The 17715-nt window shown below is 41.9% G+C and overlaps 1 protein-coding gene across 3 annotated transcripts; it reads left to right on the forward strand.

Annotated features, from left to right (window-relative positions):
- Nucleotides 1-2519: 2519 nt before the first annotated feature.
- LOC143142620 (NACHT, LRR and PYD domains-containing protein 12-like) lies at nt 2520-17119 on the forward strand. 3 transcript variants are annotated; one of them, XM_076303634.1, is made up of 20 exons: nt 2520-2555; nt 2661-2720; nt 3189-3290; nt 4117-4257; nt 4660-4800; nt 5195-5335; nt 5550-7316; nt 9273-9446; nt 10600-10776; nt 11186-11353; nt 11485-11658; nt 11818-12015; nt 13278-13451; nt 13718-13891; nt 14195-14356; nt 14502-14669; nt 14896-15069; nt 15580-15747; nt 16174-16347; nt 16652-17119. In XM_076303634.1, exons 3-20 carry the CDS (start codon nt 3247-3249, stop codon nt 16656-16658), a joined length of 4326 nt encoding a protein of 1441 aa, XP_076159749.1. In that variant the 5' UTR covers nt 2520-2555; nt 2661-2720; nt 3189-3246; the 3' UTR covers nt 16659-17119. The 3 variants fall into 3 exon arrangements, with proteins under 3 accessions (XP_076159749.1, XP_076159758.1, XP_076159767.1); XM_076303643.1 differs by lacking the exon at nt 2520-2555 and having other exon boundaries at nt 2562-2720; nt 11842-12015; XM_076303652.1 differs by lacking the exons at nt 2520-2555; nt 3189-3290 and having other exon boundaries at nt 2562-2720.
- Nucleotides 17120-17715: the final 596 nt, after the last annotated feature.

Below are 17715 nucleotides of genomic sequence, written 5' to 3' on the forward strand. Positions count from 1 at the left end.
CCATTCTTGTCCAAGCAAGAATAGCTTAAAGGGACACCAGGCAATGTTTTCGTGTTAATTACTCATCTTCGTAAGTCGGTATATGGTTAAATCACTCATTACAGGGCGAATGAAGACTCTCTCGCCCGCCCCTACTGCCTGTAGGAAGAATATCCCGCTTGGAAGTTATCATGTGTATCATACCCGCCAACCGAAGCAGGATCAGTTTACATCCTGCATCCACAGCACAGAGGCAGGCTAAAGAAACGCTAGCGATTGTTGCAAACGTGTGTATGGCAGAGCCGGCGAAGAGGCAGCGAAAACCCTTGACGGAAGATGCAAAGAAAAGGAAAAGAGCTTCAGATATTAGGCTATATTAATATTATTGTTTACATATTTACATCTAATATGTAAACACAATGAAAAAGTAATTTTGAACCAGGCTTCATCCAATGTTCAGATTTTTTTTAAGTTTATGCAAATCAGCACATATTTAGGCTAATTAGATTATCCCTAATGTGCATATTTAAACATTACATTTCAGATAACTTGTAATACATTTTTTCCATATCAATGTAAGTAATCAACTGAGGAAGTTTCATAGTGATATCTGATTTTACCCTATTCACCTGTAGTGTCTCACCTTGTATTCAATCGGCTACATTGAACAAGAAAATATACAAAATTGCCCAAGGGATATCACTGGGCATCCTCCTAAATCTTAAAGAGAGTATAGATTCTGCAAAAAAAACTTTAACGACAAAACCAGGTCTGACCCCATGGCTGCCGGACTAATAGCTGTATTAGCCTACATGAGTTTCAGACCAGGTTTTTCTTGTGGCGTTCTAAATTTTGTTGATGTGCCTGAACATTTTTTCATTGACACGCCTGTGGGAGCGCATTGTTCATTTGACAACTTGTGAACTTACTTGAACTCTTGGCAGTAGGCCTAGCCTAAAATTATGGTGTAAGATAGGCTAGGAAAACGACTTGCGTCACGCTTCGCTCCATGTGGGTTAAGATAGGCCCATAATGTTGATTGAGAATTGCATGTGCCAATACCAGTCTGTAGCCTAACAGAAAAAATGACCGATAGCTCCATGAACCACCATGACATTATATTGGTCCAAATTGTGTTAGCATATGATGATAGGCCTTTCCAGGGTGCGATTTGTGTAAAAACCAGAGGGGGGGATGATTTTGAATACGTTTGTGAATGAACGAAAGATTCATAGCCTAGTAATGTCATGGCTAATAATACCCTATATTATTTTTGCCACCTTTGTAACATTTTAGTTTTAGTTTACCGTGGTGTATGACTTTAAACAGCGAGTGTGCTTGGTATGATGATCAGCTCCTCTAATGCAGGGTAGGACTACGTTTTGACAAGCATACAAATTCACCTTGTTCTTGGCCTATCTGAAATTACTTCTCTACTTTTGCTGCCGCCATCCTTTCTGTATTTGTTGTGTAAAAAAACGTTGTATATGATGGCACTGAAGTCTTAAGTTAGTGAATTGGCTAACAGTGTTAGTTGGTAACCAAATAGCCTACACATTGCGCTACACGCTGCGTAGGCTACGTGCATTCTCTCTCCTGCTGATTTGCGTTCAGTAGCCAAGTGGGTAATATTGCAAAAGTTGAAAAAATAAATGTGTTTACTGTAGCCTACAGAACATAAATAGCCTACCTTACTGTCAGTTAATTGCCTACAGTGCAGTGAAGAGTTTGGAGAGTAAAGTTATAGGGCAACTTGAAGTTTTATGAAAATAATTTACGAACCAGAACATAAAGACCATGAAGCTTCTATTTCTTGCAGCTGTTAAAACACCCGTTAAATATCCACCAACATTCGTTTTTGCAGTACAGATTATTTCTAAAAGTTATTTGTCTACTACTGGCTGATTTATCAAACGAGTGCTTTCTCGTTCGTCCTCCGCAAACTACAGGTGTTTCGGTAGAGAGCCATTGAATAAGCGATGCCAAGCAATTTCTGTAACACTTTTTGTGACATTCAGCAAATATCTCTGCTGACGGTGAGGGTGCGTTTCTGATGTCAGATTATTATGTAGGCTAGCTTAGACTGTTCTCACGTTGCAGCGCTTTACTTATATGAAGTAGCGTTAATCAATATGAGGGGCAGAGGGGGATAAATGTTGTCCCCCCCGACGATAAAAATAATTTAGCAGAGGTAGGGATAGGAAAACCAGAGGGGGGGAAATCCTCACCATCCCCCCCCTACAAATCGCACCCTGGGCCTATCAAATATCTCCAGAGCTGTTTGAAGGATCTTCATTTCAAACTTGTTATAGGCCTACTTGCTCATGATGAACTGACTTTACTAAGGTTGTGGGGTCATGCGCAGAAATGGAAATGCAGTGTTTGCATATCCGAAACAGTTTGAAGGATCTTCACTAGAGCAAGTTATATGAGAGCCTACGGCAGCACAGAAAGAGTTTTAATTTGATTGGCTGTTGAGCGCAAACGTCACCAACTTTCACTGAAAACGAAACTGAGTTTTGGAAAGCATCTGAGAAGGAGGCGGATTCTCCCCTTGTCATTAAAGAAACGAGTTTGTAAGCCACGGCGATTTGTTCTCAGAAAACAATTGCACTGAATGAAGAATGCATCACAGTAGGCTATGCTATATCTGATGGATTGTTTATGACTTTGTTGTTTAGTTATCTGGATTGGGCACATTGCCCCAGCACCAACACCTGACACATGGGAAGGATTAAACGGTAAGCATTAGTCTAAAAACAGAAAGGATACCTAATTGCCAGTATAGCCTAGGTTAGCATCAGAATATGGATTAATGAGAGGCTGAATTTGGAGGTAGGCGGGCTTATCGTATTATTTTCAGCTGAGAATAGCCTGCCTTGTTGTCGTTGTCGTGAAGACAGGTCATATTTTTTACCTGAAGCTGCAGTCCGCCCATAGTCTACAGAAGCTTGAATTATCAGCAAAATATCTGTTGACACTCTTAAGTAGGCTACAATTTATGTTTTTAGGTTAGGTTTGGATGTTCAATAATTTCACATTTTACACGGTAAACTTGAATCAGGTGATGCGTCTCTGTGGGCGGACTGTCCAAATAAGTGTTAACCAGTGTTTCAGTAAGAAAAGAAAATGTTAAACCACCTGAACCTTACCCCCCCCCCCCCCTCCCCTCTTCCCGCACACACACTCCCCTCTTCCCGCACACACAGGCATGCATGAGTCTGATGTGTTTTCCTCAACTGTGAGGTACCGGTATTCCGTGTCATCATGAGTCTCTCTGGGCCATCCAGCTCTCAAGACACAGAGGCCAGGTACACTCAGTGTCAAACGAGTGGTTGAGAAGTACTGAACTCGCACAGTAACAGCAATCTGTTTGTGTTTTCATTCATTCATTCATTCATTTATTTTCTCGTGGGATAGATTAGCAATGACAAACATATTTGGTTACATGATGAAGAGTACTACTTTTCTAAATAAACACACACAACCACACACACAAACCTATGACGGAGTATTAGGGTCACACATGAAGAAAAAAACATGTTGACATTAAACTTGAAATTTCGAGAATAAAGTTGAAATATCATGTCTACTTTAATATCGACCTTTTGTCTTCATTCTCAACATTCAAATCTAGTTATATAGTTATTGCTAAACCCAATTCTGCACTAAAATTTCACCAAATCATCTAGGCTACAGAAGGCATTTTGTTGAGTTGTCGGCCAACTGATTGAGTCTGATACTGACTGTCCAGATTAAGTGGCAGCTACTCTCTCACCAAACTTGTTTTGATGGACATCAAAGATTAAAGATTAAAGTCGACATAATATTTCAACTTTATTTGTCGAAATGTCAAGTTTAATGTCGACTTTAAAGGCAAAAATATTGGCAATTTTATTTTTCTTCATATGTGGCCCTAATACTCCATTTTACAAACCTGAATCTAAAAATGTAGAGAATAGCCTATTGTGTCCCTACCAAAGCTGAGATCAAACCTATGCGCTCAGGATGAACTAATAACACTGACAAACATATGCAGCTAAATTATATGTAGTAACTTAGAAATAAATAAACACAAACCCATTTCATGTACTGAATTTTTATTTGTGTGTGCGCCACCTTACTCCTTATTTGTAGGGAGCAGGAGAGATCTCATTCACCTGTGCTGAGCTGTGTTTCTGCCAAGAGTGACCGCTCAATGGACCTGCCATCCAACTTCAGGCAAAATTCTCTGGGACCCCAATCAGGTGGACAACAACAGATTTCAGCTCAAAACATGTAAGAGTAATATATAAACACTGCAAGTAATGAACTGCCTTTATTCATTCGTTCATTCATTCATTCATTCATTCATTTGTTTGACTGTTTCCACAAGTGTAACAGCGGAGCAACACCAGACGTGCAATTGAAGCGTTTGTTAATGGAGAGTATGCTGTAACAATTAGCTTCCACTGAAACTGGCTAAACCAGATGTGAGAGCACTGCATACATTGAAAAGAAATTAGACCAGTCTTCTTAAACTAAGTTTACACTCCACACACTGAACGCTTCAGTTGCGCTGCAGGTGTAGCTTGGCTGTAAAGGTGATGAATTAAAAAGACTGATAAATAATCAAACGCAAACCCATTTCATATACTGAATTTTTATTTGTGTGTGCGCCACCTTACTCTTTATTTGTAGGGAGCAGGAGAGATCTCATTCACCTGTGCTGAGCTGTGTTTCTGCCAAGAGTGACCGCTCAATGGACCTGCCATCCAACTTCAAGCAAAATTCTCTGGCACCCCAATCAGGTGGACAACAACAGACTTCAGCTCAAAACATGTAAGAGTAACACTGCAAGTAATGAACTGCCTTTATTCATTCGTTCATTCATTCGTTCATTCATTCATTTGTTTGACAGTTTCCACAAGTTTAACAGCGGAGCTACACTAGGCGTGCAATCGAAGCGTTTGTTAACGGAGAGTATGCTGTAACAATTAGCTTCCACTGAAACTGGCTAAACCAGATGTGAGAGCACTGCATACATTGAAAAGAAATTAGACCAGTCTTCTAAAACTAAGTTTACACTCCACACACTGAACGCTTCAGTTGCGCTGCAGGTGTAGCTTGGCTGTAAAGGTGATAAATTAAAAAGACTGATAAATAATCAAACGCAAACCCATTTCATATACTGTGTTTTTATTTGTGTGTGCGCCACCTTACTCTGTATTTGTAGGGAGCAGGAGAGATCTCATTCACCTGTGCTGAGCTGTGTTTCTGCCAAGAGTGACCGCTCAATGGACCTGCCATCCAACTTCAGGCAAAATTCTCTGGCACCCCAATCAGGTGGACAACAACAGATTTCAGCTCAAAGCATGTAAGAGTAGTCTCATATATAAATATACCATAAATATATCATTAATTTATTCGGCTATTTCATCCAATTAAATTTGCATGAAATAAGAAGACAAATTTTCCAACCTTCTACAAAAAAGTCTCTGCTTTTAATCTCATCCATATCCACACACATCCATTTTGCCTTACAATGTCACAGTGCTATGCTCATAAATGCCTTTAATTGTATGAATCAGAAACACACATGAACTTGAAGATCATGAAGATCTGAAGATGCTCCTGAAGAGGAAGTTTGAGTATGTAAATGAAGGCCAAGCAGAGTCAGGATGTCTGCTTAGTGATATCTATACCGAGCTCTACGTCACAGAGGGCATGGGTGGAGATGTGAACACTGAACATGAGATCAGACAAATCGAGATGCCGTCAAAGAGATCTACACTAACAGACACACCAGTCCACTGCAGCGACATCTTTAGACTCACATCCAAAACAGACGCACATGTCAGAACTGTGCTGACGAGAGGAATCGCTGGTATTGGCAAGACCATCACCGTGCAGAAGTTCATCGTGGACTGGGCTGAGGGACGAGCCAATCAGGACGTCCATCTGTTGCTCCCGCTGCCCTTCCGGGAGCTCAACCTGCTGATGGAGAGTAAGCACAGCCTGGTTAACCTTGTAGAACACTTCACCACACAAAAAAGCGCCTTGCAGCTCTGCAACGCTGACAAATGCAAAATCATCTTTATCTTTGACGGCCTGGACGAGTGTCGACCTCCCCTGAGATTCTGTGAGAACTCGGCGGTGTGTGATGTCACAGAGGCTTGCTCTGTGGACACTCTCTTGACGAGCCTGATGAAGGGTGCACTGCTCCCCTCCGCACTCCTCTGGGTGACCTCTCGACCAGGAGCCGCCAACAAGATCCCCCCTGAGTATGTGCACCTCCTGACGGAGATCCGTGGCTTCAGCGATGCTCAGAAGGAGCAGTACTTCAGGAAGAAGATATCTGAGCCAAATTTGTGCAGGGAGGTGGTTTCACATGTGAAGGCGTCACGGAGCCTCTACATCATGTGTCACATTCCAGTCTTCTGCTGGATCTCCGCCATTGTTCTACAGCGAATACTCTCAGATGCAAATGCAAGGGAGATTCCCAAAACTCTCACTGAGATGTACACTCACTTCCTGATCACTCAGTCAAACACCAGAAATGAGAAATATGCAGTTGCCTCTGGGCTTCTAGACAGGGAAATGGTTCTCAAACTAGGCAAACTGGCCTTTCAACAGCTGGAGACAGGTAACCTGATCTTCTATGAAAGACACCTGGCAGATTGTGGGATTGATGCTGAAGAGGCGTCAGTGTACTCGGGAGTCTGTACACAAATCTTCAGAGAGGCCCCGTTGCACCATGGCAAGGTCTACTGCTTCGTCCACCTCAGCATTCAAGAGTTCCTTGCTGCTTTGTTCCTGTTTGTCTCTTTCGCCAGTCGCGGATCACACGATGCAGATCAGTGTGTCAGACATCTCTGTGATGTGGAGAACTTTTCTGATCTCGAGAGACACATTGTGGACGAGGCTCAGCAGAGTGAAAGTGGACACCTGGATCTGTTCCTCCGCTTCCTGCTGGGCCTCTCTCTGGAAGCCACTCAGGGGCTCCTGCAATGCCTTATCCCCCAGCTAAGCACCTGCCGTCTGGCCAGCGGGGACCAGACGGTCAGATACATCAAGCAGAAGATCAGGAAGAATGCAGGCACAGAGAAGACCATCAACCTCTTCCACTGCCTGAGGGAGTTGAAAGATCCCTCACTGGAGAAGGAGATCCAAAGTTACCTGAGCACGGGGTGTTTGTCCAGGGTGTGTCTGTCGCCCGCACAGTGGTCGGCGCTGGTTTTTGTGCTGCTGACCTCTGAGGAAGGGGAGCTGAAGGAGTTTGACTTAAAGAAGTACGCTCGGTCAGAGAAGTGTCTGCTCAGCCTGCTGCCCTGTGTCAAAGCGTCCAGAACGTCCCTGTAAGTAGCCACTTCAACACAATCAGAATCAGAATTTATTATCAGAATTATTAGCTTTATTGGGCAGGTTTGTGTACACAAACAAGGAATTTGACTCCGGTTAATCTTTGCTCGCAAGTACAACATTCACTTAACATATAAGGATAAAAACATAAAAGGAATAAAAAGAATAAACACAGAACAGTAAGAATAGAATGAAGGTAGTAGAATACTGTATGTCTATGTATGAGAATAAATACAGTATGTACATATGCAAATAAATAAATAGACACTATGTATGGTATAGGGTAATGTAGTTGAGGATGATCGCTTCCTTGTTGTCCAGGTTGCCATGGTCGTGGGCCCCTCAACAGGCACAAGCAAGATGCAATATACAGTTGAAAAAGGGATAGCGCAATAAATAAATATAGTGCAAAGCAGTTCAGTGCAATGATCATGTATTAATAACACTTTTGTAACTATAAGGTTGAAGTACACATGAGGTAGATGAGCAGAACAGTGTTGATTGACTTGTTCAGTGTAAGGGTGGGGGCTGTTACTGAGTGTCCAACAAGAGTGACTGCTTGGGGGAAGAAGCTGTCTTTGTCGGCTGGTTTTGGCAAACAGTGCCCTGTATCGTCTGCCAGAGGGAAGGAGGTTGAACAGTTTGTGACCAGGATGTGAGGGGTCTGTAGAGATTTTAGCTGCCCTTTTCCTGACCCTGGACCGGTACAGGTCCTGGATGGAGTGAAGGTCAGCTCCAATGATCCTCTATGCAGCCCTAATTGTCTGTTGCAGTCTGGCCCTGTCCCGTTTGGTGGCACACCCAAACCAGACAGTGATGGAGGTGCAGATGCTCCTTAGGCAGATTAAACTTCTGTCTCAGGAAGTGTAGCTGTCTCAGGAAGTGTAACCTCTGCTGGGCCTTTTTCTGGATAGTGTCGATGTGGAGAAACCATTTTAGGTCCTGTGAAATGGTTGATCCCAGGAACCTAAAGGAATCCACATTGGACACTGTGTCATTCAGAATGGCGAGGGGGGAGGGACTTCTCCTAAAGTCCACTGTCATCTCCACAGTCATCTTAGGATTAAGTTCCACTTCCTGCTTGTATGCAGACTCATCACCATCCTGGATCAAACCAATGACAGTGGTGTCATCTGCAAACTTCAGGAGTTTTACAGACGGGCTCTTTGAGGTGCAGTCATTAGTGTAGAGGGAGAAGAGCAGGGGGGAAAGGACACACCCCTGTGGGGCGCCTGTACTGGGTTTTGGATAAAATGCTCCCAAGTCATGTCTGTGTTTATGTCAAATTTGAGTTTACTGTCTATCACAGTACCCAGATATTTATACTGCTCTACCACCTCTATGCTGATTTCTTTTATATAGGTGGGTGGAGGAAAACCAGGTGCTTTTCTCCTAAAATCTATGAGCATTTCCTTGGTTTTAGAGGTGTTAAGCTGCAGAAAAGACCTGTCAATGATGTGTTGATGTGTTGTGGTAGAGCAGAAAGATGTGCAAAAATGCAATAATGCAAAAGATGTGATGTCGGAGTGCAAGAAAATGCTATATACAAAAAACAGCAGCAACTTCAGAGTCCAGAGTTTTGTGCAAAATAGATGCTACAAAAAAACAGAAGCAAGAGTCCAGAGTTTTTTTTTTTTTTTTTGGGGGGGGGGGGTCTCAGTTTTCTGACAGCCTGGTTTGCTAGTCTGGTGGAGCGTGCACTGAGGCTTCTATATCTCCTCCCATATCCCTTTTAGCAGGAATAGAAGACACCTCTAGGCATCTGATTGGTGTCAGCCATGTAGAGAGATAGAGATGGGAAGAAAGAAGAAAGGAGAAGAAAGACGCAAAAGTAGACAGATGAGGATTTATAATGTGTGGTACAATTCAATGCATTTATAACGCCTTCATGTACTTTAAGTCACAGAAACTAAAGCCACTCACTGCAAATTTAAATAAATGTCTTCTCTCAGGTTAAATAAATGCAACCTGACTGAAGAGTGTTGCCCAGCGTTGGCCTCTGTGTTGTGTTCAACCACTTCCTGTCTGAGAAGGCTGGACTTGAGCGGCAACAAGCTGTACGACTTGGGAGTGGAGCAGCTCTGTTCTGGCCTGCAGGACCCACACTGTAAACTGGAGAGACTGAGGTGATCTTTAATCTTTGCTGGCAAGGCTAAATACTACAGCTGTCAAGTGATTAAAAAAAATCACATACTCTGTGATTAATTCATCTAAATTAATCGCATGCATCCATTTTTGCTATGAACATAATTTTAAAAACATTCATCTTCATTGATTCACTCATCTGCCAAAATTGTTTTTAAAATATGTTCATAGCAAAAATGGATGCATGCAATTAATTTAGCCAAACCAACATTATAGACTTTAAAGTTCAATGTCTCTTTAACTATAATTTTCCCTTTGGTGGCATCAGCATAGTGCCTGCCTGCTGTTAGATTTTTTTTTGTCCGAACACCAAGGTAATGGATGGTATACCCCCTATGATTTGTCCTTTTTTGGCCATTCAAACATGTAGATTTTTATTCACATAATTACTATGTTGTTGCCTTTTCTATCCAGTAAGTGGCAGTCCAGGATAAGAAATAGAGCAGTTCAAGTAGTTGAGTAGAAAAAGATGAAACAATAGGAAAAATGAGAAAAAGAAAAGCAGCGTACAAGTGCAAATGGAAATGTAATGTGTTAAGTTATTGCAATGGAAATAAATGAAGGGTTCAGATGCAAAACCCTCTAAATCCGTCTGACTAATTTTCTTTTAAATGAGCATTTAAATTCAGGCTTCTATAGGGTTTTGCCTATAAATCGATATTTCAGACCAGGAAGAGAGTGGTATTTAGTGGGTTTAGAAGTTAAATTATTTGATTAGCGTATACTATGTGTGGAGAGCATCCCCTCACCATCTTTATCTCATTTTTGACATAGGTGGCATTTAGAGGCTTTTGCATCTGAACCACCTCCAAAATACTTGTGAAGACATTTTGTTTCAAGTGTGCAACAAATGTAGTCGACTTAGTAAGGGAGTTTGTTGGTTAGTTAGTTAGTCGGTCATAGGGTTGGCTAAGTAAACAATACTTTTGCAAAGTTAACTATGACAAAGCTGTCGGCTAGCGTTATTATCATCATCAAGAGGTGTGCTAATTCGTCAAGAGGTGTGCTTTCTCGTCTGTCTCCTTCAGTCACTGTAGCCTGTCTGCATTGGGTCACTACGAAATGCGATTAATTAGTGTTATTTTTTTAACACGCTATGCACATAACACATGGCTGGTCTCTGACTGCCTGCAGGTTGTTGAGTTGCGGACTGACAGAGGAAGCGTTTTCTCTTTTGGCCTCGGCCCTGAGTACTAACCCCTGCCACCTGAGACTGCTGGATCTTGGCGAGAATCAGTCTGGAGAGTCGGGAATCAAGCGGCTGTGCTCTGTGTTGGTAGAGGAACTTCAGTGTGTGCTGGAGATCCTGATGTGAGTATGTGGGCAGAAAAAAACCAAACACACAGTGATGTAAAGTTTACTAATCACATCATGATACTGCTTAGTATTAACTCATATTGTAAGTCATTTTACTGCTATGCCATTGGTTTTGGCTTTATTTTTGATATTTATTATCAGTTCTTTAGAATTAATTAGTCTGGGTGTGTGCTTTTGTGGGTATGTGTGCAGATAGGATCCTGTCTACTCTTCATTGCATTGAATTAAAGTCTAACCCTGTTACTGCTGGCTGCTGTCTTATTTTGACTCCACATGTCTATATGAGAAAAGATCAGACTTGGCTGCAGTGATACTAAAAACTGATGCATTTCAACTAACCAGCCTTTGTCAGGTAGTAGTCAAAATCTAATGTATGTCCCTTCATACACCACTCTGTGTGCAGGATTGCTAAGTGTGCGGTCACAGAGAAGGACTGTATGTGTTTAGCCACTGTTCTGGGATCAGACACATCCCGACTGAAAGTGCTTGATCTGAGCCGGAATGAGCCAAAGGACACAGGTGTGAAGCTGCTCTCTGATGCCCTTCAGCACAGCAAACTCCAGTCATTAAAGTGAGAGTTTCACTCAGTTTTATAATTGTCTGTTTTTTGTTTTGTTTTAGGGTTTTGGGGTTCACCCGTTAGAATATACACCATCATGTGTCTAATAAACAGAGTAACTGTATATTTTGTTTGTGTGTCAGACTGAGGGACTGTGATCTGACTGAGAGAAGCTGCGAGGCTCTGGCCATGGCCTTGTCCTCAGAGATGTGTAGCCTGACAGAGCTGGACTTAAAGGGCAACGATTTAGGGGATTCAGGCATAAAGCAGATGTGTTCTGCTGTTATGACTCTGCAGTGCAAACTGAGTTTGCTGTGGTAAGTCAATTACTTCAACAAGGTTATATTTGTTGCTCATCATCAACATAGATTTCAGAATTAATCAATGAGCATTAACATATAATTTGTTGTTCTCAGATTCTATGAATATTGTATGATTTTACAATATAATTAATAATTGCATCCGAATGTTTTCAGCTTGAGTGTGTTTCTGCCTCATAGCCTTTCAGACTGTGGCATCACAGAAGTGGGGATCTGTGCTCTGGCCTCAGCTCTGAGATCAAACCCAAGTCACCTGCGAGACCTTGATCTCAGTTATAATGATCCTGGAGACACAGGGCTGGAGAAGCTCTCCTTATTCCTACAGGAGCCAGGATGCAGACTGGCAAAACTCAAGTGAGAGAGAGTTATGTTTCTACAAAGGAGCTGGCATAAATGTGTTTTGTACATATGTGTATGTTATATTTTTGTTTTGAGACCAAAATGATGTCAATAGGTGCAGTTTTGAGCAAGATTGGTTTAACTCTGAGTTAAACTTCTCTGATTTACTTTGTTTTGGTCCCAAACAAAAATTAATCTAAGAATAGACCCTAGGTTGAAGAATACAGAGCCAATCTTTTGAGACATAATTTGACTTAAACTTTTCTAGTACCAAAGTGTGACGTTCCGTTTCCATGACGGCAGAATCACTGGATCTAAACAAACTTTTGAAGTGGCTTATATAGCATTGAATGTAGACATGTAATATAAGTATAAGTATAAATACTCTTTTGATCCCTTGAGGGAAATTTGGTCTCTGCATTTATCCCAATCCGTGAATTAGTGAAACACACACAGCACACAGTGTACACACAGTGAGGTGAAGCACACACTAATCCTGGCACAGTGAGCTGCCTGCATCAACAGCGGCGCTCGGGGAGCAGTGAGGGGTTAGGTGCCTTGCTCAAGGGCACTTCAGCCGTGCCTACTGGTCAGGGTTCGAACCGGCAACCCTCCGGTTACAGGTCCGAAGTGCTAACCAGTAGGCCACGGCTGCCCTAGAAATATTCACGCATGTGAATGTTTGTGTGGCATCATTTCTAGCTAATAAGGTGTAATAGAAAGAAACAAAATTCCAGTGGATATTTCATGTCTTCTCAAAGACTGGCGGCTGTTAAGAGTGACGTTTTTTGCCAAAAAAATAAAGCCAAAACATGTCCATGAATTTAAGGATTAAATCGTTAATTAATGCCTATTGTGTCTACACAGAACCTCAGATCATTCATTCCATTCCAACAGTATTCTTATAGAGTGCAGATTAATATACACATAACATCTTGATATTGTGTGTGTCCCTCAGCCTGTGAGTGTAGATTTATTTATATGTACGGACATGGTCTGTGTTGCTCCATCTGTGTGTGTGGGTGTATATTTACATATAGATATTCATAACTTAAGTCATACATAACTTAGTGATGATATGTGTTCTGTCACTCAGCTTATGTGTTGCTTACAAACTTACAGAAGAGACCTCCTCCTGTATCCATCTCTGCCTGTATGAGTGTTTGTTTACAGTATATACCAAACTTTTAGATGTCCTAGTGTGTCTCTCAGCCTGTGTGATTGTATATTTACATACAGTAAATCTCTGACTAATTGCTGTGTTGTGTGTCTCTCAGTCTGTTAGATTGTGACCTGACAGAGGAGAGCTGCTCCGCTCTGGCCTCTGCTCTCACCTCCGACTCCTCGGCTCTCAGAGAGCTGGACTTGAGCCGCAACCCGCTGGGAGATTCAGGAGCCACAGAGCTCTCTGGTGCTTTAGCTCATCCACACTGCCATCTGGAGAAGCTCAGGTAAGCACACTGCACACAATAATGTGGTCATGATTCAACACGTGTAGTACTGCATATACAACAGTTATATATTTACTCATACAATGGTAATCACTGAAATATATAAATAGCAACAAGTTGGATATGGACATCTTCAAAGTCAACTTTATTGACAATTCAGCTATATGCACAGGACATACATAGTATGGAAATACTGTTTCTTTCTGTCCCATGGTGCAAAAATACAATGTATTAAGCCAGAACTATCTTTGTTTTTGTCGTTGTAGACTGGTTGGCTGTGAGATCGGAGAAGAAGGTGGTACATCTCTGGCCTTGGCCCTTGGGTCAAATGGTTCACGTCTGCGGTCTCTGGTCCTAAGCAAAAACCGACTGGGAGATGCCGTCATGTATCCTCTGTCTACTGCACTGAGAAATCCAGTGTGTGAACTCAAGAGCTTAAGGTAAACTTTAATGTTAATAGTTCAGTGTGTATAGTGGATATTATGGGATGTTATTAGATAATAGTAGATTGGCTATTGGCCTTGATTAAAAAATGTTTTTGAATATTGTAAAGTGCTATTGTTTTTCCTGAAGTAAAATCTACATTGAAAAGTAACAATGTGTAACACTGAGTTCTCTTATAAATTGGCATTTGTTTAAAATAAAGTATGCATGATGTTTTCAATGTTACAATAATCTTTTCTAACAGCATGACTGAGCGTGTATAAGGTTTTTAGTATCAGAATAATGCTCTTTTCTGATAGCATGTCGGAGTGTGGTATCACAGGAGAGGGTTGCGTTCCACTGGCTGAAGCACTGAGCTCTGGAACGTCCCAGCTCAAAAAACTGGATATGACCGGAAACAATCTACGGCAAGAGGGAGTACGTCTCCTCTCAGCCCACAGATCAACACTCAAGTCTCTCTTGTGAGAATTAATACATGATTAATTGAATTTAATTACCAATCAATTAATACTATTGAATCCAATGTAATTACTCATTAAATGTATGTAATTGGAATGACAAATATTAGCCATCAAGCTAATTCTCTATCTTCTGTACTCTCTCCAGGCTATCTGAGGGGAGCCGTAAGTATAAGGACATCAGATCTCTGGCCGTGGCCCTGAGAGGAGGGGAGCTGCGAGAGCTGGACCTGAGTCATAAGGAGCTGGACGATTCAGGCCTAGAGCTCATCACCGAGGCCATGAGGACGCCTGACTGCAGACTGGAGACCCTCAGGTGACCTAGCAGGAATTCTCCCATGTATGAACAGAATGCTGGATCTGTAATTGCTATTCTGTACAAAGGAAATGCACAATTTGAATGATAATTTGACTTGCCACAGTGGATATTAAATCTTTAAGATAGCATCATGCTAATATTATGGTTGTGTGTGTGTGTGTGTGTGTGTGTGTGTGTGTGTGTGTGTGTGTGTGTGTGTGTGTGTGTGTGTGTGTGCGCCCAGGTTATACAATAATAAGATCAGCAGTGCTGGCTGTGTCGCCATGGTGTCCGCCCTGAGGGAGAATCCTCAGCACCTGCTGGAGCTGGACCTGAGTGGAAATGAGCCTGGAGACGACGGTGTGGAGCTGCTCGCCTCTGCCCTCAGAGAACAGCACTGCCGACTACACACACTCAAGTGAGAATTACACACAGAACTAGGTCGGGCTGTGCATGGCCGGATTACCGTGACCACGGGCCCAGGGCCCCTTACTGGTCCTGTGCCCCTGGGCAAGTGCCCAGTTGCCCTAATGGTTAATCCGGCCCTGGGGCTGTCACATGAAATCACTATGATCAGAGTTCACGCACACACACACACACACACGCACACACACACACACACACACACACACACACACACACACACAGAGGTACTTCGTACTTAGGCTTTTTCATATGAGATCAATGAGATCATATGAAAATACGTATGAGAATTACATACTTATCATTGATTTTCAATATGAAATATGAAGTCATTCCACTTAACTCTGTTATGAGACAAGCAGGAGAAATGATGACGCTCATTTGATGCTACTGTAAATTAACAAATACATGCTAATTTCAAATAGTCAAATAGTCACATGCAAATACGGTACTCAAGTTTCAAAAATTCATTATTTGTCCTTTGTCTGTTTATTTTGCTCATGAGGTTGAATGAGTGTAACCTGACGAAGAGCAGTTGTGCAGCTGTGGCCTCTGTTCTCAAGGGCTCCCATCTTAAAGAGCTGGCACTGAGTCATAACAACCTCGGTGACTCTGGAGTGAAGCTTCTGTCTGAGGAATTACAGCATGCCATCTGCACACTGGAGGCTCTCAGGTGAGCGTTCTCAGTTAACATCACCTTAACAATCTCTAATCCAGTGCATCTCACTTTGAGCATTGAGATACAGGGACAATGTTTTAGCATACAAACTTGTGCAAGGCACCAGAACCGTTGCATGAGGTTAAATACCTTGTGCAGGGGCACAATGGTGGCAGCCATTAGAATCAAACTCACAACCTGATAGACCTGAGTAGACACAGTATGACAGTAATGTCTGTAAAGTTTTTAGTGTACAACAATGTAAAAGGTAACGATTTTAAGTAACAAATTGACAAACCCATTCATATTAGTGAAACGTGTTGTTGTATACAAATGCCATGACACCCATGACAAAGCGCTCTTCTAGTCTTTCTGATGTAAAACCAGAACAAGTCCCCTAGTCTCCACAAGTCTCCACAAGTCTCCCCTCTCTCCCTGTAGTCTGGCTAGCTGTGGCGTCACACATGAGGGATGTGCTTGTCTGGCCTCAGCTCTGAGGTCAAACCCTGGACACCTACAGCAGCTGGACTTGACTGGTAATGCTCTGGGTGACCAGGGCAGGGCGCTGTTGCTCTCTCTGCAGCAGGATCCAGACTGTAGATTGGACAAACTCAGGTGGGTGTATTAAAGGTGAAATGTATTAAAGGAGTAATTTGTGATTATAAACCAAAATGCTTCTTGTCACATTTAGCTAATTGTGTAAATGGAAAGCAAACATAGTGGGCTAGACTGTAAACGATTACAGCCAATCAATACATTACTGAAGGAGAACGGAAGGAATATTAAGAATAATTTGATTGGTTCGATTGATCGGTGAGCTCGAATGCCAACAGTTTTTGCTAGACTCTTGGACTGGACCTAGACAGTCCTTTAAATGCACTAGCATGACACTGTTTCTGTGTTGCATCTCCTGTGGCAGCCTCTAGAGGGCAATCTTTTCCCTAAGGAATGAGAAGAAAGATGGTCCATCCTAACTAAACCACAGAAGTGGGTTCCAGAAGACCCCAACCTCTCATCTCATCAAGGAAGATACATGGAGAGGATACACAAAATAAGATGCCAGACATAAACTGCTGGTCATTCTACGCAACTGATCATTTGGCCTTTTTCTTAATGTGACTACGGTGCCTATCCTCATCGTTGTTGTAAAGAAGTTACTTTTAAAAAGTAATGTTTGCTCGTAACTCGTTACTTCTTAAAAAAGTAACCCGTTACTTTACTTAGTTACCCTCTATGGAAAGTAACTTTTTACGTTACTTGTTACTTTTACGTTATTTTTATGTTGCTCGACTTTGGGCAGAACCCAATATCTGTTCCTTCAATTACCAACTAATAAACCTATAGAATGTACTTCAAATGTACTCTTTAATAAACAATTTATATTGTCTATGAGTTGCACCTTAGTACAAATGTAAACTTGTCTCACTCTTTGTGGTGTCATATCTGTATAGTACGTGCTGTGCATCAGCTTCCCCCCGACACACTGGGCCAGTAGATCACCTCACGAGACGGGATAGTGCAACAGATTTAATTTCCAAAACACAAACACTGATTCTTCTGAAAATGTACACACACAGTGGAAAATACATCTGTGATACCACCATACAGTGGGATATAGCAGTCATTTGGCTTAATAAGTTATATTACAAAACAAAAACATAAAACAAGTAGACATCAGAGAGAGAGAGAGTCCAGATATTCATAAAGTCAGATCGTGAGATATCTTTACATGTTCCCCATCTTAGAAATGATGATGTGAAGGATCTGTGTGTGTGAGTGTGTGTGTGCACCGACACCACTGGTTTTAATGGTCTGGTGGTCCCATAAAAGAAGTATTTATTTTGACTGCACACACATAATTTTCCACCCACAGTCATGTACCTCAGCAACACAGAGTGTTTATGCCAACAGTCACCTATGTGTGTGTGTGTGCATGCATGCATGCATAAGACAATGTATGGGTTTGTTTGTATGACAGTATCT

The sequence above is a fragment of the Alosa pseudoharengus genome, unplaced genomic scaffold (genome assembly GCF_046254945.1).
Source record: "Alosa pseudoharengus isolate Yale_2024_CS ecotype anadromous, Long Island Sound unplaced genomic scaffold, YU_APseudo_1.1 YU_APseudo_1.1_scf_10, whole genome shotgun sequence".
In the NCBI taxonomy this organism is placed as follows: Eukaryota; Metazoa; Chordata; class Actinopteri; order Clupeiformes; family Clupeidae; genus Alosa; species Alosa pseudoharengus.